This window comes from Oncorhynchus keta, chromosome 25 (genome assembly GCF_023373465.1).
Source record: "Oncorhynchus keta strain PuntledgeMale-10-30-2019 chromosome 25, Oket_V2, whole genome shotgun sequence".
Classification (NCBI taxonomy): Eukaryota; Metazoa; Chordata; class Actinopteri; order Salmoniformes; family Salmonidae; genus Oncorhynchus; species Oncorhynchus keta.
In genome coordinates, this window is record NC_068445.1 from 49,853,382 (window position 1) to 49,879,196 (window position 25,815).

Here is a 25,815-nt window from a genome sequence, read left to right on the forward strand (position 1 = left end):
TCCCAAACAATCAGTCTTTCCTTCATCTACACCAGATATTCCCAAACAATCAGTCTCTTCCCCTCATCTACACCAGATATTCCTAAACACCAGTCTTTCCCTTCACCTACACCAGGTATTCCTAAACACCAGTCTCTTCCCCTTCATCTACACCAGGTATTCCTAAACAATCAGTCTCTTCCCTTCATTACTTCCCCTTCATCTACACCAGATATTCCCAAACAATCAGTCTCTTTCCCCTTCATCTACACCGTGGTATTCCCAAACAATCAGTCTCTTCCCTTCATCTACACCAGGTATTCCCAAACAATCAGTCTTTCCCCTCATCTACACCAGGTATTCCCAAACAATCAGTATCTTTCCCTTCATCTACACCAGGTATTCCCAAACAATCAGTCTCTTCCCCCTCATCTACACCAGGTATTCCCAAACAATCAGTCTCTTCCCCCTCATCTACACCAGGTATTCCCAAACAATCAGTCTCTTCCCCTCATCTACACCAGGTATTCCCAAACAATCAGTCTCTTCCCTTCATCTACACCAGGTATTCCCAAACAATCAGTCTCTTCCCCTTCATCTACACCAGGTATTCCCAAACAATCAGTCTCTTCCCCTCATCTACACCAGGTATTCCCAAACAATCAGTCTCTTCCCTTCATCTACACCAGGTATTCCCAAACAATCAGTCTCTTTCCCTTCATCTACACCAGATATTCCCAAACAATCAGTCTCTTCCCCTTCATCTACACCAGGTATTCCCAAACAATCAGTCTCTTCCCCTCATCTACACCAGGTATTCCCAAACAATCAGTCTCTTCCCTTCATCTACACCAGGTATTCCCAAACAATCAGTCTCTTCCCTTCATCTACACCAGGTATTCCCAAACAATCAGTCTCTTCCCTTCATCTACACCAGGTATTCCCAAACAATCAGTCTCTTCCCCTTCATCTACACCAGGTATTCCCAAACAATCAGTCTCTTCCCGTTCATCTACACCAGATATTCCCAAACAATCAGTCTCTTCCCCTCATCTACACCAGATATTCCCAAACAATCAGTCTCTTCCCTTCATCTACACCGTGGTATTCCCAAACAATCAGTCTCTTCCCCTTCACCTACACCAGGTATTCCCAAACAATCAGTCTCTTCCCTTCATCTACACCAGATATTCCCAAACAATCAGTCTCTTCCTTCACCTACACCAGGTATTCCCAAACAATCAGTCTCTTCCCCTTCATCTACACCAGGTATTCCCAAACAATCAGTCTCTTCCCCTTCATCTACACCAGGTATTCCCAAACAATCAGTCTCTTCCCTTCATCTACACCAGGTATTCCCAAACAATCAGTCTCTTCCCCTTCATCTACACCAGATATTCCCAAACAATCAGTCTTTCCCCTTCATCTACACCAGGTATTCCCAAACAATCAGTCTCTTCCCTTCATCTACACCAGGTATTCCCAAACAATCAGTCTCTTCCCTTCATCTACACCAGGTATTCCCAAACAATCAGTCTCTTCCCCTTCATCTACACCAGATATTCCCAAATAATCAGTCTCTTCCCTTCATCTACACCGTGGTATTCCCCAAACAATCAGTCTCTTCCCCTTCACCTACACCAGGTATTCCCAAACAATCAGTCTCTTCCCCTTCATCTACACCAGGTATTCCCAAACAATCAGTCTCTTCCCCTTCATCTACACCAGATATTCCCAAACAATCAGTCTCTTCCCCTCATCTACACCAGATATTCCCAAACAATCAGTCTCTTCCTTCACCTACACCAGGTATTCCCAAACAATCAGTCTCTTCCCCTTCATCTACACCAGGTATTCCCAAACAATCAGTCTCTTCCCCTTCATCTACACCAGATATTCCCAAACAATCAGTCTCTTCCCCTTCATCTACACCCCGTGGTATTCCCAAACAATCAGTCTCTTCCCCCTCATCTACACCAGGTATTCCCAAACAATCAGTCTCTTCCCCTTCATCTACACCAGGTATTCCCAAACAATCAGTCTCTTCCTTCACCTACACCAGATATTCCCAAACAATCAGTCTCTTCCCGTTCATCTACACCAGGTATTCCCAAACAATCAGTCTCTTCCCCTCATCTACACCGTGGTATTCCCAAACAATCAGTCTCTTCCCCTTCATCTACACCAGATATTCCCAAACAATCAGTCTCTTCCCTTCATCTACACCAGATATTCCCAAACAATCAGTCTCCCCTTCATCTACACCAGGTATTCCCAAACAATCAGTCTCTTCCCTTCATCTACACCGTGGTATTCCCAAACAATCAGTTTCTTCCCCGTTCATCTACACCAGGTATTCCCAAACAATCAGTCTCTTCCCTTCATCTACACCAGGTATTCCCAAACAATCAGTCTCTTCCCTTCATCTACACCAGGTATTCCCAAACAATCAGTCTCTTCCCCTTCATCTACACCAGGTATTCCCAAACAATCAGTCTCTTCCCGTTCATCTACACCAGATATTCCCAAACAATCAGTCTCTTCCCGTTCATCTACACCAGATATTCCCAAACAATCAGTCTCTTCCCTTCATCTACACCAGATATTCCCAAACAATCAGTCTCTTCCCTTCATCTACACCAGATATTCCCAAACAATCAGTCTCTTCCCCTTCATCTACACCAGATATTCCCAAACAATCAGTCTCTTCCCCTTCATCTACACCAGGTATTCCCAAACAATCAGTCTCTTCCCCTCATCTACACCAGGTATTCCCAAACAATCAGTATCTTCCCTTCATCTACACCAGGTATTCCCAAACAATCAGTCTCTTCCCTCATCTACACCAGGTATTCCCAAACAATCAGTCTCTTCCCCTCATCTACACCAGGTATTCCCAAACAATCAGTCTCTTCCCCTCATCTACACCAGGTATTCCCAAACAATCAGTCTCTTCCCTTCATCTACACCAGATATTCCCAAACAATCAGTCTCTTCCCCTTCATCTACACCAGGTATTCCCAAACAATCAGTCTCTTCCCTTCATCTACACCAGATATTCCCAAACAATCAGTCTCTTCCTTCATCTACACCAGGTATTCCCAAACAATCAGTCTCTTCCCTTCATCTACACCAGGTATTCCCAAACAATCAGTCTCTTTCCCTTCATCTACACCAGATATTCCCAAACAATCAGTCTCTTCCCCTTCATCTACACCAGGTATTCCCAAACAATCAGTCTCTTCCCCTCATCTACACCAGGTATTCCCAAACAATCAGTCTCTTCCCTTCATCTACACCAGGTATTCCCAAACAATCAGTCTCTTCCCCTTCATCTACACCAGGTATTCCCAAACAATCAGTCTCTTCCCCTTCATCTACACCAGGTATTCCCAAACAATCAGTCTCTTCCCCTTCATCTACACCAGGTATTCCCAAACAATCAGTCTTTCCCGTTCATCTACACCAGATATTCCCAAACAATCAGTCTCTTCCCCCTCATCTACACCAGATATTCCCAAACAATCAGTCTCTTCCCCTTCATCTACACCGTGGTATTCCCAAACAATCAGTCTCTTCCCCTTCACCTACACCAGGTATTCCCAAACAATCAGTCTCTTCCCTTCATCTACACCAGATATTCCCAAACAATCAGTCTCTTCCCTTCACCTACACCAGGTATTCCCAAACAATCAGTCTCTTCCCCTTCATCTACACCAGGTATTCCCAAACAATCAGTCTCTTCCCTTCATCTACACCAGGTATTCCCAAACAATCAGTCTCTTCCCTTCATCTACACCAGGTATTCCCAAACAATCAGTCTCTTCCCTTCATCTACACCAGATATTCCCAAACAATCAGTCTCTTCCCCTTCATCTACACCAGGTATTCCCAAACAATCAGTCTCTTCCCTTCATCTACACCAGGTATTCCCAAACAATCAGTCTCTTCCCTTCATCTACACCAGGTATTCCCAAACAATCAGTCTCTTCCCTTCATCTACACCAGATATTCCCAAATAATCAGTCTTTCCCTTCATCTACACCGTGGTATTCCCAAACAATCAGTCTCTTTTCCCCTTCACCTACACCAGGTATTCCCAAACAATCAGTCTCTTCCCTTCATCTACACCAGGTATTCCCAAACAATCAGTCTCTTCCCTTCATCTACACCAGGTATTCCTAAACAATCAGTCTCTTCCCGTTCATCTACACCAGATATTCCCAAACAATCAGTCTCTTCCCGTTCATCTACACCAGATATTCCCAAACAATCAGTCTCTTCCCTTCATCTACACCAGATATTCCCAAACAATCAGTCTCTTCCCCTTCATCTACACCAGATATTCCCAAACAATCAGTCTCTTCCCTTCATCTACACCAGATATTCCCAAACAATCAGTCTCTTCCCCTTCATCTACACCAGGTATTCCCAAACAATCAGTCTCTTCCCCCTCATCTACACCAGGTATTCCCAAACAATCAGTATCTTCCCTTCATCTACACCAGGTATTCCCAAACAATCAGTCTCTTCCCCTCATCTACACCAGGTATTCCCAAACAATCAGTCTCTTCCCTCATCTACACCAGGTATTCCCAAACAATCAGTCTTTCCCCCTCATCTACACCAGGTATTCCCAAACAATCAGTCTCTTCCCTTCATCTACACCAGGTATTCCCAAACAATCAGTCTCTTCCCTTCATCTACACCAGGTATTCCCAAACAATCAGTCTCTTCCCCCTCATCTACACCAGGTATTCCCAAACAATCAGTCTCTTCCCTTCATCTACACCAGGTATTCCCAAACAATCAGTCTTTCCCTTCATCTACACCAGATATTCCCAAACAATCAGTCTCTTCCCCTTCATCTACACCAGGTATTCCCAAACAATCAGTCTCTTCCCTTCATCTACACCAGGTATTCCCAAACAATCAGTCTCTTTCCTTCATCTACACCAGATATTCCCAAACAATCAGTCTCTTCCTTCATCTACACCAGGTATTCCCAAACAATCAGTCTCTTCCCCCTCATCTACACCAGGTATTCCTAAACAATCAGTCTCTTCCCTTCATCTACACCAGGTATTCCCAAACAATCAGTCTCTTCCCCTTCATCTACACCAGGTATTCCCAAACAATCAGTCTCTTCCCTTAATCTACACCAGGTATTCCCAAACAATCAGTCTCTTCCTTCATCTACACCAGGTATTCCCAAACAATCAGTCTCTTCCCGTTCATCTACACCAGATATTCCCAAACAATCAGTCTCTTCCCCTCATCTACACCAGATATTCCCAAACAATCAGTCTCTTCCCTTCATCTACACCAGGTATTCCCAAACAATCAGTCTCTTCCCCTTCATCTACACCAGGTATTCCCAAACAATCAGTCTCTTTCCTTCATCTACACCAGATATTCCCAAACAATCAGTCTCTTCCCCTTCATCTACACCAGATATTCCCAAATAATCAGTCTCTTCCCTTCATCTACACCGTGGTATTCCCAAACAATCAGTCTCTTCCTTCACCTACACCAGGTATTCCCAAACAATCAGTCTCTTCCCTTCATCTACACCAGGTATTCCCAAACAATCAGTCTCTTCCCCTTCATCTACACCAGATATTCCCAAACAATCAGTCTCTTCCCTCATCTACACCAGATATTCCCAAACAATCAGTCTCTTCCCCTTCACCTACACCAGGTATTCCCAAACAATCAGTCTCTTCCCCTTCATCTACACCAGGTATTCCCAAACAATCAGTCTCTTCCCCTTCATCTACACCAGATATTCCCAAACAATCAGTCTCTTCCCCTTCATCTACACCAGGTATTCCCAAACAATCAGTCTCTTCCCCTTCATCTACACCAGGTATTCCCAAACAATCAGTCTCTTCCCTTCATCTACACCAGATATTCCCAAACAATCAGTCTCTTCCCTTCATCTACACCAGGTATTCCCAAACAATCAGTCTCTTCCCCTCATCTACACCAGGTATTCCCAAACAATCAGTCTCTTCCCTTCATCTACACCAGGTATTCCCAAACAATCAGTCTCTTCCCTTCATCTACACCAGGTATTCCCAAACAATCAGTCTTTCCCTTCATCTACACCAGGTATTCCCAAACAATCAGTCTCTTCCCTTCATCTACACCAGGTATTCCCAAACAATCAGTCTCTTCCCCCTGTTCATCTACACCAGATATTCCCCAACAATCAGTCTCTTCCCCTCATCTACACCAGATATTCCCAAACAATCAGTCTCTTCCCCTTCATCTACACCAGGTATTCCCAAACAATCAGTCTCTTCCCTTCACCTACACCAGGTATTCCCAAACAATCAGTCTCTTCCCTTCATCTACACCAGATATTCCCAAACAATCAGTCTCTTCCCTTCACCTACACCAGGTATTCCCAAACAATCAGTCTCTTCCCTTCATCTACACCAGGTATTCCCAAACAATCAGTCTCTTCCCTTCATCTACACCAGATATTCCCAAACAATCAGTCTCTTCCCTTCATCTACACCAGGTATTCCCAAACAATCAGTCTCTTCCCCTTCATCTACACCAGATATTCCCCCAAACAATCAGTCTCTTCCCTTCATCTACACCAGGTATTCCCAAACAATCAGTCTCTTCCCCTTCATCTACACCAGGTATTCCCAAACAATCAGTCTCTTCCCCTTCATCTACACCAGGTATTCCCAAACAATCAGTCTCTTCCCTTCATCTACACCAGATATTCCCCAAATAATCAGTCTCTTCCCCTTCATCTACACCGTGGTATTCCCAAACAATCAGTCTCTTCCCCTTCACCTACACCAGGTATTCCCAAACAATCAGTCTCTTCCCTTCATCTACACCAGGTATTCCCAAACAATCAGTCTCTTCCCCTTCATCTACACCAGGTATTCCCAAACAATCAGTCTCTTCCCGTTCATCTACACCAGATATTCCCAAACAATCAGTCTCTTCCCGTTCATCTACACCAGATATTCCCAAACAATCAGTCTCTTCCCCTTCATCTACACCAGATATTCCCAAACAATCAGTCTCTTCCCTTCATCTACACCAGATATTCCCAAACAATCAGTCTCTTCCCCTTCATCTACACCAGATATTCCCAAACAATCAGTCTCTTCCCCTTCATCTACACCAGGTATTCCCAAACAATCAGTCTCTTCCCCTCATCTACACCAGGTATTCCCAAACAATCAGTATCTTCCCTTCATCTACACCAGGTATTCCCAAACAATCAGTCTCTTCCCCTCATCTACACCAGGTATTCCCAAACAATCAGTCTCTTCCCCTCATCTACACCAGGTATTCCCAAACAATCAGTCTCTTCCCCCTCATCTACACCAGGTATTCCCAAACAATCAGTCTCTTCCCCTTCATCTACACCAGGTATTCCCAAACAATCAGTCTCTTCCCTTCATCTACACCAGGTATTCCCAAACAATCAGTCTCTTCCTTCATCTACACCAGGTATTCCCAAACAATCAGTCTCTTCCCCTTCATCTACACCCAGATATTCTTCCCCTTCAAACAGATATTCAGTCTCTTCCCCTTCATCTACACCAGGTATTCCCAAACAATCAGTCTCTTCCCTTCATCTACACCAGGTATTCCCAAACAATCAGTCTCTTTCCCTTCATCTACACCAGATATTCCCAAACAATCAGTCTCTTCCCCTTCATCTACACCAGGTATTCCCAAACAATCAGTCTCTTCCTCATCTACACCAGGTATTCCCAAACAATCAGTCTCTTCCCCTTCATCTACACCAGGTATTCCCAAACAATCAGTCTCTTCCCCTTCATCTACACCAGGTATTCCCAAACAATCAGTCTCTTCCCTTAATCTACACCAGGTATTCCCAAACAATCAGTCTCTTCCCGTTCATCTACACCAGGTATTCCCAAACAATCAGTCTCTTCCCCTTCATCTACACCAGGTATTCCCAAACAATCAGTCTCTTCCCGTTCATCTACACCAGATATTCCCCCAAACAATCAGTCTCTTCCCCCTCATCTACACCAGATATTCCCAAACAATCAGTCTCTTCCCTTCATCTACAGGTATTCCCAAACAATCAGTCTCTTCCCTTCATCTACACCAGGTATTCCCAAACAATCAGTCTCTTTCCTTCATCTACACCAGATATTCCCAAACAATCAGTCTCTTCCCCTTCATCTACACCAGATATTCCCAAATAATCAGTCTCTTCCCCTTCATCTACACCGTGGTATTCCCAAACAATCAGTCTCTTCCCTTCACCTACACCAGGTATTCCCAAACAATCAGTCTCTTCCCTTCATCTACACCAGGTATTCCCAAACAATCAGTCTCTTCCCCTTCATCTACACCAGATATTCCCAAACAATCAGTCTCTTCCCCTCATCTACACCAGATATTCCCAAACAATCAGTCTCTTCCTTCACCTACACCAGGTATTCCCAAACAATCAGTCTCTTCCCTTCATCTACACCAGGTATTCCCAAACAATCAGTCTCTTCCCCTTCATCTACACCAGATATTCCCAAACAATCAGTCTCTTCCCCTTCATCTACACCGTGGTATTCCCAAACAATCAGTCTTTCCCCTCATCTACACCAGGTATTCCCAAACAATCAGTCTCTTCCCTTCATCTACACAGGTATTCCCAAACAATCAGTCTCTTCCCCTTCACCTACACCAGATATTCCCAAACAATCAGTCTCTTCCGTTCATCTACACCAGGTATTCCCAAACAATCAGTCTCTTCCCTCATCTACACCAGGTATTCCCAAACAATCAGTCTCTTCCCCTTCATCTACACCAGATATTCCCAAACAATCAGTCTCTTCCTTCATCTACACCAGATATTCCCAAACAATCAGTCTCCCCCTTCATCTACACCAGGTATTCCCAAACAATCAGTCTCTTCCCTTCATCTACACCGTGGTATTCCCAAACAATCAGTTTCTTCCCGTTCATCTACACCAGGTATTCCCAAACAATCAGTCTCTTCCCTTCATCTACACCAGGTATTCCCAAACAATCAGTCTCTTCCCCTTCATCTACACCAGGTATTCCCAAACAATCAGTCTCTTCCCTTCATCTACACCAGGTATTCCCAAACAATCAGTCTCTTCCCGTTCATCTACACCAGATATTCCCAAACAATCAGTCTCTTCCCGTTCATCTACACCAGATATTCCCAAACAATCAGTCTCTTCCCCTTCATCTACACCAGATATTCCCAAACAATCAGTCTCTTCCCCTTCATCTACACCAGATATTCCCAAACAATCAGTCTCTTCCCCTTCATCTACACCAGATATTCCCAAACAATCAGTCTCTTCCCCTTCATCTACACCAGGTATTCCCAAACAATCAGTCTCTTCCCTCATCTACACCAGGTATTCCCAAACAATCAGTATCTTCCCCTTCATCTACACCAGGTATTCCCAAACAATCAGTCTCTTCCTCATCTACACCAGGTATTCCCAAACAATCAGTCTCTTCCCCTCATCTACACCAGGTATTCCCAAACAATCAGTCTCTTCCCCTTATCTACACCAGGTATTCCCAAACAATCAGTCTCTTCCCTTCATCTACACCAGATATTCCCAAACAATCAGTCTCTTCCCTTCATCTACACCAGGTATTCCCAAACAATCAGTCTCTTCCCTTCATCTACACCAGATATTCCCAAACAATCAGTCTCTTCCCTTCATCTACACCAGGTATTCCCAAACAATCAGTCTCTTCCCCTTCATCTACACCAGGTATTCCCAAACAATCAGTCTCTTTCCCTTCATCTACACCAGATATTCCCAAACAATCAGTCTCTTCCCCTTCATCTACACCAGGTATTCCCAAACAATCAGTCTCTTCCCCTCATCTACACCAGGTATTCCCAAACAATCAGTCTCTTCCCTTCATCTACACCAGGTATTCCCAAACAATCAGTCTCTTCCCCTTCATCTACACCAGGTATTCCCAAACAATCAGTCTCTTCCCCTTCATCTACACCAGGTATTCCCAAACAATCAGTCTCTTCCCTTCATCTACACCAGGTATTCCCAAACAATCAGTCTCTTCCCGTTCATCTACACCAGATATTCCCAAACAATCAGTCTCTTCCCCTCATCTACACAGATATTCCCAAACAATCAGTCTCTTCCCTTCATCTACACCGTGGTATTCCCAAACAATCAGTCTCTTCCCTTCACCTACACCAGGTATTCCCAAACAATCAGTCTCTTCCCCTTCATCTACACCAGATATTCCCAAACAATCAGTCTCTTCCCCTTCACCTACACCAGGTATTCCCAAACAATCAGTCTCTTCCCCTTCATCTACACCAGGTATTCCCAAACAATCAGTCTCTTCCCCTTCATCTACACCAGGTATTCCCAAACAATCAGTCTCTTCCCTTCATCTACACCAGGTATTCCCAAACAATCAGTCTCTTCCCTTCATCTACACCAGATATTCCCAAACAATCAGTCTCTTCCCCTTCATCTACACCAGGTATTCCCAAACAATCAGTCTCTTCCCCTTCATCTACACCAGGTATTCCCAAACAATCAGTCTCTTCCCCTTCATCTACACAGGTATTCCCAAACAATCAGTCTCTTCCCCTTCATCTACACCAGATATTCCCAAATAATCAGTCTCTTCCCTTCATCTACACCGTATTCCCAAACAATCAGTCTCTTCCCTTCACCTACACCAGGTATTCCCAAACAATCAGTCTCTTCCCTTCATCTACACCAGGTATTCCCAAACAATCAGTCTCTTCCCTTCATCTACACCAGGTATTCCCAAACAATCAGTCTCTTCCGTTCATCTACACCAGATATTCCCAAACAATCAGTCTCTTCCCGTTCATCTACACCAGATATTCCCAAACAATCAGTCTCTTCCCTTCATCTACACCAGATATTCCCAAACAATCAGTCTCTTCCCTTCATCTACACCAGATATTCCCAAACAATCAGTCTCTTCCTTCATCTACACCAGATATTCCCAAACAATCAGTCTCTTCCCCTTCATCTACACAGGTATTCCCAAACAATCAGTCTCTTCCTCATCTACACCAGGTATTCCCAAACAATCAGTATCTTCCCTTCATCTACACCAGGTATTCCCAAACAATCAGTCTCTTCCCCTCATCTACACCAGGTATTCCCAAACAATCAGTCTCTTCCCCTCATCTACACCAGGTATTCCTAAACAATCAGTCTCTTCCCCTCATCTACACCAGGTATTCCCAAACAATCAGTCTCTTCCCCTTCATCTACACCAGGTATTCCCAAACAATCAGTCTCTTCCCTTCATCTACACCAGGTATTCCCAAACAATCAGTCTCTTCCCCTCATCTACACCAGGTATTCCCAAACAATCAGTCTCTTCCCTTCATCTACACCAGGTATTCCCAAACAATCAGTCTCTTCCCCTTCATCTACACCAGATATTCCCAAACAATCAGTCTCTTCCCCTTCATCTACACCAGGTATTCCCAAACAATCAGTCTCTTCCCCTTCATCTACACCAGGTATTCCCAAACAATCAGTCTCTTTCCCTTCATCTACACCAGATATTCCCAAACAATCAGTCTCTTCCCCTTCATCTACACCAGGTATTCCCAAACAATCAGTCTCTTTCCCCTCATCTACACCAGGTATTCCCAAACAATCAGTCTCTTCCCCTTCATCTACACCAGGTATTCCCAAACAATCAGTCTCTTCCCCTTCATCTACACCAGGTATTCCCAAACAATCAGTCTCTTCCCCTTAATCTACACCAGGTATTCCCAAACAATCAGTCTCTTCCCTCTTCATCTACACCAGGTATTCCCAAACAATCAGTCTCTTCCCGTTCATCTACACCAGATATTCCCAAACAATCAGTCTCTTCCCCCTCATCTACACCAGATATTCCCAAACAATCAGTCTCTTCCCTTCATCTACACCGTGGTATTCCCAAACAATCAGTCTCTTCCCTTCACCTACACCAGGTATTCCCAAACAATCAGTCTCTTCCCCTTCATCTACACCAGATATTCCCAAACAATCAGTCTCTTCCCTTCACCTACACCAGGTATTCCCAAACAATCAGTCTCTTCCCTTCATCTACACCAGGTATTCCCAAACAATCAGTCTCTTCCTTCATCTACACCAGGTATTCCCAAACAATCAGTCTCTTCCCCTTCATCTACACCAGGTATTCCCAAACAATCAGTCTCTTCCCTTCATCTACACCAGATATTCCCAAACAATCAGTCTCTTCCCCTTCATCTACACCAGGTATTCCCAAACAATCAGTCTCTTCCCCTTCATCTACACCAGGTATTCCCAAACAATCAGTCTCTTCCCCTTCATCTACACCAGGTATTCCCAAACAATCAGTCTCTTCCCCTTCATCTACACCAGATATTCCCAAACAATCAGTCTCTTCCTTCATCTACACCGTGGTATTCCCAAACAATCAGTCTCTTCCCCTTCACCTACACCAGGTATTCCCAAACAATCAGTCTCTTCCCCTTCATCTACACCAGGTATTCCCAAACAATCAGTCTCTTCCCCTTCATCTACACCAGGTATTCCCAAACAATCAGTCTCTTCCCTTCATCTACACCAGGTATTCCCAAACTGGGGCGTCAGGGGTACGCCAAATAAAAATGTGATTCACATTTTCAAACAGTCCATTTGAATTTTCCAACGGGGCTATACATTTGAGGGAGGTTTTTTTCTCACCTGAGTAGCCTCTTTTCACTGCCAAAAATAACATGAAACCATCTGGTGTTCAGAGAAATAACAACACAATGTCAAATACAGGAAGCCCAGTCAAATAATTAACATCCAATCAAATCATCCAGTCTGTTACAGATACAAGTATCCTGTGTATTTATTTTCTCTCCTTCCTCCCCTCACAGGTGGCAATCATCATTCCCCAATCAGAAGACACCTGCTCCTTTTCTCTTACCCAATCACATCCTTTCCCTTGGTTTAAAAAAACGATTCAGATGTTTTCTCTGGAGCTCGATCTCTCTGTGTCTATCGCTACATCTCTATTTGTATGCAGAGATCTCTTTTTGGTTTTTGCAACTACATTTAACTTTGTCCGTTATTATGTGAGTATTGTATTGTTGTGCTTCATGACTGTTTGTTTGTTGGTGGGAAAAGGGGTGCCAAGTCAAGTCACCTTTGGGCAAACATTATCCGTAGGAATACTTTGTCTAAGAACACTAGTTACAACTGGGTGGACCACCTGCTGTAATTTTGGTTAGTTAGTTAGCTGTATAGTAGTAGGCTAGTTTAGGGTGTTTTTGGTTAGTTGGTTAGCTGTATTGAAGTAGGCTAGTCTAGTTTAGGGTGTTTTTGGTTAGTTAGTTAGCTGTATTTAAGTAGGCTAGTCTAGTTTAGGGGTTTTTGGTTAGTTAGTTAGCTGTATAGTAGTAGGCTAGTCTAGTTTAGGGGTGTTTTTGGTTAGTTAGTTAGCTGTATTGAAGTAGGCTAGTCTAGCTAAGTAGTAGGCTAGTCTAGTTTTGTTTTTGGTTAGTAGTTAGCTGTATAGTAGTAGGCTAGTCTAGTTTAGGGGTGTTTTTGGTTAGTTAGTTAGCTGTATAGTAGTAGACTAGTCTAGTTTAGGGGTGTTTTTGGATATTTGTTTCTTTCCTTGGGTCCCCTTTTCCCGCCCCTTTACCGTGTTTTTAGAAATAAACCATGAGTGTTTGACGGTAATTTAGGTGTCTGTGGTTTTTCGTTCTCACTGTTACTTTGTCACTATTATACTTTGCATGAGTTATGTTACGGGTCTCGTTACCATCCCCCTAGACTGTCGGGCAAAAAGGATTCGTAACAACGTCCCTCGCTGGAATTCCACTAACGGTCCCGCTGTAGCCAAACTTAACTGCTGCTCATGTTGATATCTGTACTGACGGCGCAAAAGCCATAACAGGGAGACTTAGTGGACCTAGTTCTTTACTGACCATAATTTTCACTTGTCTGACAGCTTGAATGTTGACGAGTTTCTCACACGACTGGCCTATCTGGGTGATGTTTTTTCGCCTGAATGATCTGAATCTAGGATTACAGGGACTCTCCGCAACTATATTCAATGTGCGGGACAAAATTAAGGCTATGACTAAGAAGTTGGAGCTCTTCTCTGTCTGCATTAACAAGGACAACACACAGGTCTTTCCATCATTGTATGATTTTTTGTGTGTGCAAATGAACTCAAGCTTACGGACACAAACAACTGGATTCATTATCCCTTTCATGCCCTGCTGCCAGTCCACTCATTGAAATTGCAACAAGCGATTCTGTGAAAATTGAATTTAATCAGAAGCCACTGCCAGATTTCTGGATTGGGCTGCGCTCAGAGTATCCTGCCTTGGCAAATCACACTGTTAAGACACAGATGCCCTTTGCAACCACGTACCTATGTGAGAGTGGATTCTCGGCCATCACTAGCATGAAAACTAAATACAGACAGACTGTGTGGAAAATGATTTAAGACCGACTCTCTCCAATACAACCCAACACTGCAGAGTTATGAGCATCCTTTCAAGCACACCCTTCTCATTGACCTGTGGTGAGTTATTCACAATTTTCTATGAATAAATAAGGTTAAAGAAAGAGAAAATGATTGATTATTATTTGTGCCCTGGTCCTATAAGAGCTCTTTTCACTTCCCATTAGCCGGGTTTATTAAACATTCTAATGTTTAATAAATGTATTGTCATGACGTTGCCCTCTTTGAGTACAGCGAGCACCATCCCCCGCTCTCTGCTTCTACAACCAGACTGCTGTGGTCAGAAGTCGTAAATTCCTCAGAAGACTCTGCCTCATGGCCACACAGTATTAGAGATAGGGTAAACTTTCAGAGGACAAAGGAAATCCTTGCACCTCACAGAACTTGAGGTACGAACACATTTCATGTTCCAGAAAAAGTTTAAAAGATCGGTGAAGAATCCAGCTAAAACTGGTCCGTTTGTTACAACTTGGGGAAGCTCATGAGATGGTGTGGCCACATTACCATAACGCTGTTTATATAATAGCCTCAGATATTATATGAGGTTTACATCTAATTGTTGTATAAGATAAATGAGTGAGTATGATACTGTTTGTGTAATATGATTGTGGACTGTTTAATGAAGAAAATACAATTCCCTTTTGATTTGAACTAAATCAGAGGACTGGGACAGCCCTTTTCAGCCATTCTGAATAAAACCCAACTTTGAGAAATTATCACCAGACCAAGCTTACCTCAATTTCGAGACGGCTAAAGGTGTAGACCATTGCTGAATCTTTTAACCATACGACGTGGTTAAACTCTTAGACTATCGATACCGACAGAATGAGAACAAGTCTTTGATACTAATTACTAGTCTGCAGCTAGGAATTCGGCATCATTGAACGCGAAGAACAACAACCGCAGAAACACCCATTCTATAACGAATGTCACTTTGAACTATCCTCTAACCAAGACAGAAAGAGAGAGAAAGAGAGAGACGGACAATTCTACAACAAAGACTTTTACCAGCGATCAAGACGACACACTGAGCGTAAATATATATATTGATTGCAATTGTTCCCGAATGAGTGAGCATTCATGTGTAAGGGATTAGCATTTTAATTGTAATAATTAACTCTGTAGGGACTTCTTAGTCGACCCCCATTGCCCCTTTGTCTAACAAGCCGCCATGCCGGTTCAGCCCACTAGGGGCACATTCTATCATTTCATGTAACCATATTTACTGTTTGTTTATGCATTTCTGTGAATTACTTAGTTAGTAATAAATAAGTAATTTAAGACAATTGATGTATGGATGATCATAGTGAAGACTGGATTCGTGCAGATAACCAACAATTTACGACTTTTGGAATGAGACTATGGTCAAATAAATAAATCATTAAGACTATTGATCAGATATGAAAAAAATCTTAAAGGTTATATTAGGAAATTATAACTTTGCAATCTGAATACTTTCCTTGGTGCCCCAACTTCCTAGGTAATTACAGTTACATGATTATTCAGTTTAATCGAGTAACTAATTACAGAGAATCTTTGATAAAAACAGAGTCTTCAGTTTAATGATAGTGAAGACACGACAGTATCGTATAGTTTGTGTGGCAGGCTTACAATGATGGCAAAAGACATTTGAGAGTGCGCTGACCTTAGTGCTACAGGGGGTGCGCAGCTGGAGGTTGAATGTTTGACGGGTACGGGATTCTAAAAGTTTGGGAACCACTGATCTACACTGATTGAAGTGGATTTAACAAATGACATCAATAAGGGATCATAGCTTTCATCTGGATTCATCTTGTCAGTCTATGTCATGGCAATACTGTTTCTGACGGCTACACATCTGGTCTGGAATAACAACAACACTATATTAATCAATATATTACCATCATTGCTTTTCTGAACATATGAAGTAAAGTCAACTAAACTCTTAGTCCTCTCCTGCACTCCCTGTTCACCCACGAGTGTATGACTCCAACACCATCATTAAGTTTGCCGAGGACACAACAGTGGTCCAACAGTGGACACAACAGCCTGATTACTGATGGGGATGAGACAGCCTATAGGGAGGAGGTCAGAGACCTGGCTGTGTGGTTCCAGGACAACAACCTCTCCTCAATGTCAGCAATACAAAGGAGCTGATCGTGGACTAGAGGAAACGGAGGGCCGAGCACGCCCCCATTAACATCGACGGAGCTCTAGTGGAGTGAGTCGAGAGCTTCAAGTTCCTCGATGTCCACATCACTAAGAAATTAACATGGTTCACACACACACCAACACAGTCATGAAGAAGGCATGACAAATCCTCTTCCCCCTCAGGATGCGGAAAATTTGACCCTTTTTGCACAAACTCTTTTGACTCACCTACACTGCTGCTACTGTTTATTATCTATCCTGTTGCCCAGTCACTTTATCCCTATCTATATGGACATATCTAAGCTACCCCAACTACCTCGTAACCCCTCTACATGGACTGGGTACCCCGTGTATATAGCCAAGTTATCCTCATTGTGGTTTTATTCCTCCTGTTACTATGTTTCTCTCTGCATTGCTGGGAAGGGCCTGTAAGTAATTATTTCACTGTGAGTCTATCACCTACAGTTGTCATCTAACAAAGCATGCTCCAACTATCATTTTTCAATACAGCTCCAACTATCATCTAAAAATACAGCAACTATAAAATGTGAATTGATTTGATGACAGGCAACTGTCAAACAATACAGCCATAACAAGTGAGTTATATCAATAACATCAAAGGCTGCACTGAACTATCTAAAATACAGCTCCAACTACAGCTCCAACTTATACAATACAGCTCCAACTATCATCTAACAATACAGCTCCAACTATCATCTAACAATACAGCTCCAACTATCATCTAACAATACTCCAACTAATAACAATACAGCTCCAACTATCAAAAATACAGCTAACTAATCTAACAATACAGCTCCAACTATCATCTAGCTCCAACTATCTAACAATACAGCTCCAATACAGCTCCAACTATCATCTAAAATACAGCTCCAACTATCAGCTCCAACTATCATCTAACAATACAGCTCCAACTATCACCAATAACAACTATCATCTAACAATACAGCTCCAACTATCATCTAACAATACAGCTCCAACTATCATCTAACAAACAATACAGCTCCAACTATCATCTAACAATACAGCTCCAACTATCATCTAACAATACAGCTCCAACTATCAAAATCAGCTAACAATAACAGCTCCAACTATCACCTAAAAATACAGCTCCAACTAGCTAACAATATACAGCTCCAACTATCATCTAACAATACAGCTCCAACTATCATCTAACAATACAGCTCCAACTATCATCTAAAAATACAATATCAGCTCAATACAGCAACTATCATCTAATCAACAATACAGCTCCAACTATCATCTAACAATACAGCTCCAACTATCATCTATCATCTAACATCTAATACAGCTCCAACTATCATCTAACAATACAGCTCCAACTATCATCTAACAATACAGCTCCAACTATCATCTAACAATACAGCTCCAACTATCATCTAACAATACAGCTCCAACTATCATCAATAACAATACAGCTCCAACTATCACTAACAATACAGCTCCAAACTTTATACAGCTCTAACAATATAACAGCTCCTAACTATCAGCTCTAACAATACAGCTCCAACTATCATCTAACTACAGCTCCAACTATCATTTTCAATACAGCTCCAACTATCATCTAAAAATACAATACAACAATACAGCTCCAACTATCATCTAACAATACAGCTCCAACTATCATCTAACAATACAGCTCCAACTATCATCTAACAATACAGCTCCAACTATCAACAATACAGCTCAACTATCATCTAAAATACAGCTCCAACTATCATCTAACAATACAGCTCCAACTATCATCTAACAATACAGCTCCAACTATCATCTAACAATACAGCTCCAACTATCATCTAACAATACAGCTCCAACTATCATCTAACAATACAGCTCCAACTATCATCTAACAATACAGCTCCAACTATCATCTAACAATACAGCTCAACTATCAACAATACAGCTCCAACTATCATCTAACAATAACTATCATCTAACAATACAGCTCCAACTATCATCTAACAATACAGCTCCAACTATCATCTAACAATACAGCTCCAACTATCATCTAAAATACAGCTCCAACTATCATCTAACAATATAGCTCCAACTATCATCTATACAGCTCCAACTATCATCTAAAAATACAGCTCCTATCATCTAACAATACAGCTCTAACTAATACAGCTCCAACTACTCTATCAATACAGCTCCAACAATACAGCTCCAACTATCATCTAAAATACAGCTCCATATCATCTAACAATACAGCTCCAACTATCATACAGCTCCAACAATACAATACAGCTCCAACTATCATCTAACAATACAGCTCCAACTATCATCTAACAATACAGCTCCAACTATCATCTAACAATACAGCTCAACTATCATCTAACAATACAGCTCCAACTATCACCTAACAATACAGCTCCAACTATCATCTAACAATACAGCTCCAACTAACAGCTCCAACTATCATCTAACAATACAGCTCCAACTATCACTAACAATACAGCTCCAACTATCATCTAAAAATACAGCTCCAACTATCATCTAACAATACAGCTCTAACTAACAATACAGCTCCAACTATCATCTAACAATACAGCTCCAACTATCATCTAACAATACAGCTCCAACTATCAATACAGCTCCAACAATAAAATACAGCAACTATCATCTAACTACAGCAACTATCATCTAACAATACAGCTCCAACTATCATCTATCATCTAACAATACAGCTCCAACTATCATCTAACAATACAGCTCCAACTATCATCTAACAATACAGCTCCAACTATCATCTATCAAAAAACAACTATCTAACAATACTCCTAACTATCTAACAATACAGCTCCAACTATCATCTAACTAACAACTACAGCTCCAACTATCATCTAAAAAAACAGCTTTCTCAACAATACAGCTCCTAACTAAAATCAGCTCCAACTAACAATACAGCTCCAACTATCATCTAACAATACAGCTCCAACTATCTAACAATACAGCTCCAACTATCACAATACAGCTCCAACTATCATCTAACAATACAGCTCCAACTATCATCTAAATAATACAGCTCCAACTATCATCTAACAATACAGCTCCAACTATCATCTAACAATACAGCTCAACTATCATCTATCAATACAGCTCCAACTATCATCTATCAATACAGCTCCAACTATCATCTAAAAATACAGCTCCAACTATCATTTATAATTATTTTAACCAATACAGTCATCTTTCAGTACAAGTAGTCTTCTATATAACATCCTGAAAGTCAACTAGCTTGTTCTAAAAATAGCATTGTAAATTATTTGTTCCAACTATCAGTTTACTAAGAACAGGCAGCAAACTGATGGGTGGCTAACAATACAGCCAGCAAAGGATCACTTACACACTCTCACAGCTTTAGGCTTTAGTTAAAAAGATATAGCAAAAGGGGTGGCAATACAGTTTGCTACCATTCTCAATAGTTTCCCTTCAAGGTTGTCTATACCTGGTAGCATATCTATATTGATAAATAACACGTTTTCCACCTCTCACACTAAATTGACCAAATTCAAAACGCAATCCTTCTCTTTCATTATTAGATCTCTTATTAAAAACATCATGGTTCACAGTTCAATGTTGTCATTTCGTGTCTGAGTTTTTCCACTTTACCAGTGAAATAGTCATTGTCCACAAGGTGCTCTCGGAGGTGCTATCACCTAACAGTCAGGCAGCTCCAACCAAACAATACAGCTCAACTATCATCTAAAACAGCAGGAGAGCAGTGATTTTTGAGAAGCATGTTTTAATATATATATAGTCCACCGATACAAAAAATGGCACAGACGAAAATCCCAAAAAAACTACCATCTTGAAGAATCAGAAACTCGTGCCAACATACGGAGGAACAACCACAGTTCCGACACTTACAAACAAGTGCCTTAATAGTGAAAACGATACAGAAACTCGTGCAAAACGCACGGAGGACCAGACTCAGTTCCCAAATTTAACTACACGTGCGTAATAGTGAAAACAATAAACATCAAAGATAATCGAGCGCAAATACACACAAGCTTAATCCTGCACGAACTAAGGCAGGCAACAGGTGCCCTATATACACACAGAAATAAACGCAAATGAATCCAGGTGTGAAAAGGAACACAGACAAAACAACCAGAAAGGGAAAAAGGGATCGGTGGCGGCTAGTAAACCCGGGACGCCGAGCGCCGCCCGAACAGGGAACGGAGATTAATTGGGTTTTCTGCCATGATATCATTTAAGGTACTAAGTATTTTTCCATTGTGTTTTATGTCATTTATCTTGGTATGGTTTCCATTTTTTTGTGTTGAAAAAATGTCACAAAAAATGTGCCTAAACTTTATGTCAACCAATTGACTTGATTAACGCTTTGGCATAATTTCCTGGAACCATAAAACTTTTCAATTCATCATCAATCCTAGGTAACACTATAGAACTAATATTATTTAAATCACTGTAACACTATAGAACTGTAACACTATTGATCTGTAACACTATATAACTGTAACACTATAGATCTGTAACACTATAGATCTGTAACACTATAGAACTGACATTACAACCTAAATCACTGTAACACTATGATCTGTAACCATAGAACTGTAACACTATAGAACTGTAACACTATAGAACTCACATTATAACCTAAAACACTGTAACACTATAGAACTGTAACACTGAACTGTAACACTATAGAACTGTAACTGTTGTAACACTATAGAACAAACATTAAACCTTTCCTGAACTGAACCATAAAAGACTTTTCAAAACTATAGATCATCAACATTATAACCAAAGCACTGTAACACTATAGAACTGACTTATAACCTAAATCACTGTTCTCTCACTATAGAACTGTAACACTATAGAACTGTAACACTATAGAACTAATATTATAATCTAAATCACTGTAACACTATAGAACTGTAACACTATAGAACTAATATTATAAACTGACATTAAAAACTAAAGCACTAAATCACTGTAACACTATAGAACTGTAACACTATATAACTGTAACACTATACATTATACTGTAACACTATAGAACTGACATTATAACCTAAAGCACTGTAACACTATTGATCTGTAACACTATATAACTGTAACACTATAGATCTGTAACACTATAGAACTGTAACACTATAGAACTGTAACACTATAGAACTGACATTATAACCTAAATCACTGTAACACTATAGCTCTGTAACACTATAGAACTGTAACACTATAGAACTGTAACACTATAGAACTGTGACACTCTGTACATTATAACTGACATTATAACCTAAAGACTGTGACACTATAGAACTGTAACACTATAGACCTGTAACACTATAGAACTGTAACACTATTAACTGACATTATAACCTAACCTAAAACACTGCACTGTAACACTATAGAACTGTGACACTATAGAACTGTAACACTATAGAACACTATAACCTAAAGCACTGTAACACTATAGAACTGAACTAACACTATAGAACTGAACTGACATTATAACCTAAATCACTGTAACATTAGAACTGTGACACTATAGAACTGTGACTAAACACTATAGAACTGCACTGTAACACTATAGAACTATAAATCTGGGCCCAGAGCTCACGGCTGATGCAGTAGGATGTGGAGGATCTCTGGTCCAGGGGCGTTAGTGTGTGTTCCTCTACTAAAGAGATCGTAGTAAAGGAACGCGCTAACACCCTGGACCAGAGCTAGAGGGAATCCTGATGTAGGATGTTGTGGTGATTTTGGATGGGGAAGTAGGATATGTATTTGGGATCCTGCAGGACATTGTTGCAGCTCACTGCTTCCTGACCTCAGAGTGGCAGCAGATGTAAAGGATTCTAGCAATAGCAGTTTTCCCCTTCTAATAAAACCTTTCAAGCAACTCAGTCATGTCATGAAAAGTGAGTGTGTATGGCTGACCAGACACACATACAGAGAGACAGATACACTCCTCCCCTTCCTCCCAGATTAGACATTAGTTACCATATTACCTTGAGTTGATCATAACACTACAGCTGTTGTTTACAAACCAGCTTGTTATATATTAATTAAGTTCAAGTTTTAGTTTTGATTTGTCACATGCACCAGTCTTGCCAGTCCTACCCAACACTGCAGTATTCAATATCAAAATAGTAGAATAAAAATACAAAATAAAAACCCATGAGAAATAAGTGAGTTAAGTTAATAGATTTTAACGTTAAAATAAGTTAATTAATAAATGGGGTAAAAAAATAACAACAAATAGTCTTACCTTCTTTATCTATGGCATCAGCCTGGAGAGGGAGAAAAAACATTTTAATTTAATCTTAATCAAAGGTTCACATTTTAATAAAGGTTTTTCTATAAAATATGCATGGTCTTTCAACTAGGTTTGCCTACGATATTTTTGGTAAGAAATAACATCTATAGGCCTATCTAAATTCCTTACAATTTTACATCAGAAGCTCCAGGTGGAGTCACGAAGTTCCAGACTTTCGTTCAGTGACAGAAAGTATATCTGAAGTTAGATCTAACTTCTCAATATATTTTAGAGAAGCGTTCTGCTAGAAGTTACAAGCAACTTTTTAACTTCTGCTTGCAAAACTTTGTAACTTAAAGGTAGTTAACAAACACAAAGTACCTACAAGAGTATCCAGATAACGGTAAAGTGAAAGACACTTACGTTTTCGGCTGAAGTCAGACTTCCTATAAATCCTACTAGTACCGTCAGTGACAGGACAACCATCTCGATCGAGTCTTACAGTTTCTCTTCGAGACTAAGAAAATATCAACCAATCCAAAAGTAGAGTTTTAACAAGCAATCCGCTCTTCAGCAAAAACAAACAAAAAAGGACAGACAACTTTCGTCAAACTTCAGTGAATGTGCAACTGACTTTTAAACTAATTACCGTTTAGTTAAAGTTAAGAGAGTTACAGCACTTGTGTCAATGTTTGCGTTGTCCTCTGTTTATAAAGTAGTTAGTAAAACATCCCTAGCTGAGTGTATGGGGTGAGCTAGCCCTCTAAGTTTCCAGGCAGACACAGCGCACTGTGTGAAGCGAGCTCTTGCAACCTGGCACTTCGGTTTGCCTAATAAACGAGAGACCAACCCTGCCGTGACGTCATCCATTTACTCTTTCCCAGGGAGAGAAAAAACACACAGTCAGGGTTGGGTAAGTTACTTTCTAAATGTAATCCGTTAGTTACTAGTTACCTATCCAAAATTGTAATCAGTAACGTAACTTTGGGATTACCCAAACTCAGTAACATAATCTGATTACTTTTCCTTAAAGAGGAATTTGAATCATTTGTACTCAACTAGGCAACTCAGTTACGAACAAATTCTTATTTACAAAGACGCCTACCCTGGCCCAATTGTGCACCGCCCTATGGGACTCCCAATCACAGCCAGATGTGATTCAGCCTGGATTTTAACCAGGGACTGTAGTGTCCCCTCTTGCATTGAGATGCAGTGCCTTAGACCGCTGCGCCACTTGGGAGCCCAGAAGAATATCACTGAATGACATCTATTGCAGTTAGAGTTTACATAGCTGGCCAGAAATGGATTTTACATATGACTTTATGGGTTGATTATGTAGGCTTCTTCTAACCCATTGCTTTCTACTACAGATAATAGTATATTAGGTTATATCTTTACATTAAAAAGCAAAGTCTGTCAGATTTCCAGTCATTCAATTAATTGAATATTGCTTGGGCTTCAAAAACAGGACTTGGAAATATAGAAGTATAGATTAGCCTAATTGTTATACCTGAGCATAACCTCAAAACTATGGATATATTAGCCAGCCCTACTCTGTTGTTTATGCTTCCTAAGCTCTTGACCTCAGCTGAATCTGGTAATAAATTGTGTGGCTGTTGAACAAGTTGAGGAGGCTAAAATACTCTGTGTTACCTTAGATTGTAAACTGTCATGGTCAAAACATATAGATTCAATGGTTGTAAAGATGGGGAGAGGTCTGTCCGTAAAAATAGATTACCTGCTTTTTTGACACCACACTCCACAAAGCAAGTACTGCAGGCTCTAGTTTTATATGATCTTGATTATTGTCCAGCCATGTGGTCAAGGGCTGCTAATAAAAACGTAGTTAAGCTGCAGCTGGCCCAGAACAAAGCAGCACATTTTGTTCTTCATTGTAATCAGAGGGCTAATAAACTCAGCAAAAAAAGAAATGTCCCTTTTTCAGGACCCTGTCTTTCAAAGATAATTTGTAAAAATACAAGTAACTTCACAGATCTTCATTGCAAAAAGGTTTAAACACTGTTTCCCATGCTTGTTCAATGAACCATAAACAATGAATGAACATGCACCTGTGGAACGGTCGTTAAGACACTAACAGCTTACAGATGGTAGGCAATTAAGGTCACAGTTATGAAAACAGACAGGACAGACAGCTGATCGTCCTCACAGTGCCAGACCACGTGTAACAACACCTGCACAGGATCGGTAAATCCGAACATCACACCTGCGGGACAGGTACAGGATGGCAACAACAACTGCCCGAGTTACACCAGAAACGCACAATCCCTCCATCAGTGCTCAGACTGTCCGCAATAGGCTGAGAGAGGCTGGACTGAGGGCTTGTAGGTCTGTTGTAAGGCAGGTCGTCACCAGACATCACCGGCAACAACGTCGCCTATGGGCACAAACCCACCATTGCTGGACCAGACAGGACTGGCAAAAAGTGCTCTTCACTGACGAGTCGTGGTTTGTCTCACCAGGAGTGATGGGCTCATCCTGACATGATTTGCCACCAGCCATACTTCTCGTTTTGCGTGATTTCAAGACAGGAATGTCAGTGTTCTGCCATGGCCAGCGAAGAGCCTGGATCTCAATCTCATTGAGCACTTCTGGGACCTGTTGGATCAGAGGGTGAGGGCTGGGCCATTCACCCCAGAAATGTCTGGGAACTTGCAGGTGCCTTGGTGGAAGAGTGGGGTAACATCACACTGCAAGAACTGGCAAATCTGGTGCAGTCCATGAGGAGGAGATGCACTGCAGTACTTAATGCAGATGGTGGCCACACCAGACTGTTGCTGATTTTGACCCCCCACCCCCCGTTGTTCAGGGACACATTATTCCATTTCTGTTAGTCACATGTCTGTGGGACTTGTTCAGTTTATGTCTCAGTTGTTGAATCGTGTTATGTT

General features: G+C 41.3%; 1 protein-coding gene across 2 annotated transcripts in view; it reads right to left on the reverse strand.

Moving 5' to 3' along the window:
• adamts3 (ADAM metallopeptidase with thrombospondin type 1 motif, 3) overlaps positions 1–23,724 on the reverse strand; it is a 224,615-nt gene extending 200,891 nt beyond the window's left edge. For both annotated transcript variants that reach the window (XM_052479894.1, XM_052479893.1), the window contains exons 1-2: positions 23,330–23,724; positions 22,919–22,940 (exon numbers count right to left, since the gene is read on the reverse strand). In XM_052479894.1, coding sequence (XP_052335854.1) covers positions 22,919–22,940; positions 23,330–23,392 — 85 coding nt within the window. In that variant the 5' untranslated portion in view covers positions 23,393–23,724. The remainder of the gene's footprint in view (positions 1–22,918; positions 22,941–23,329) is intronic.
• Positions 23,725–25,815: the final 2,091 nt, after the last annotated feature.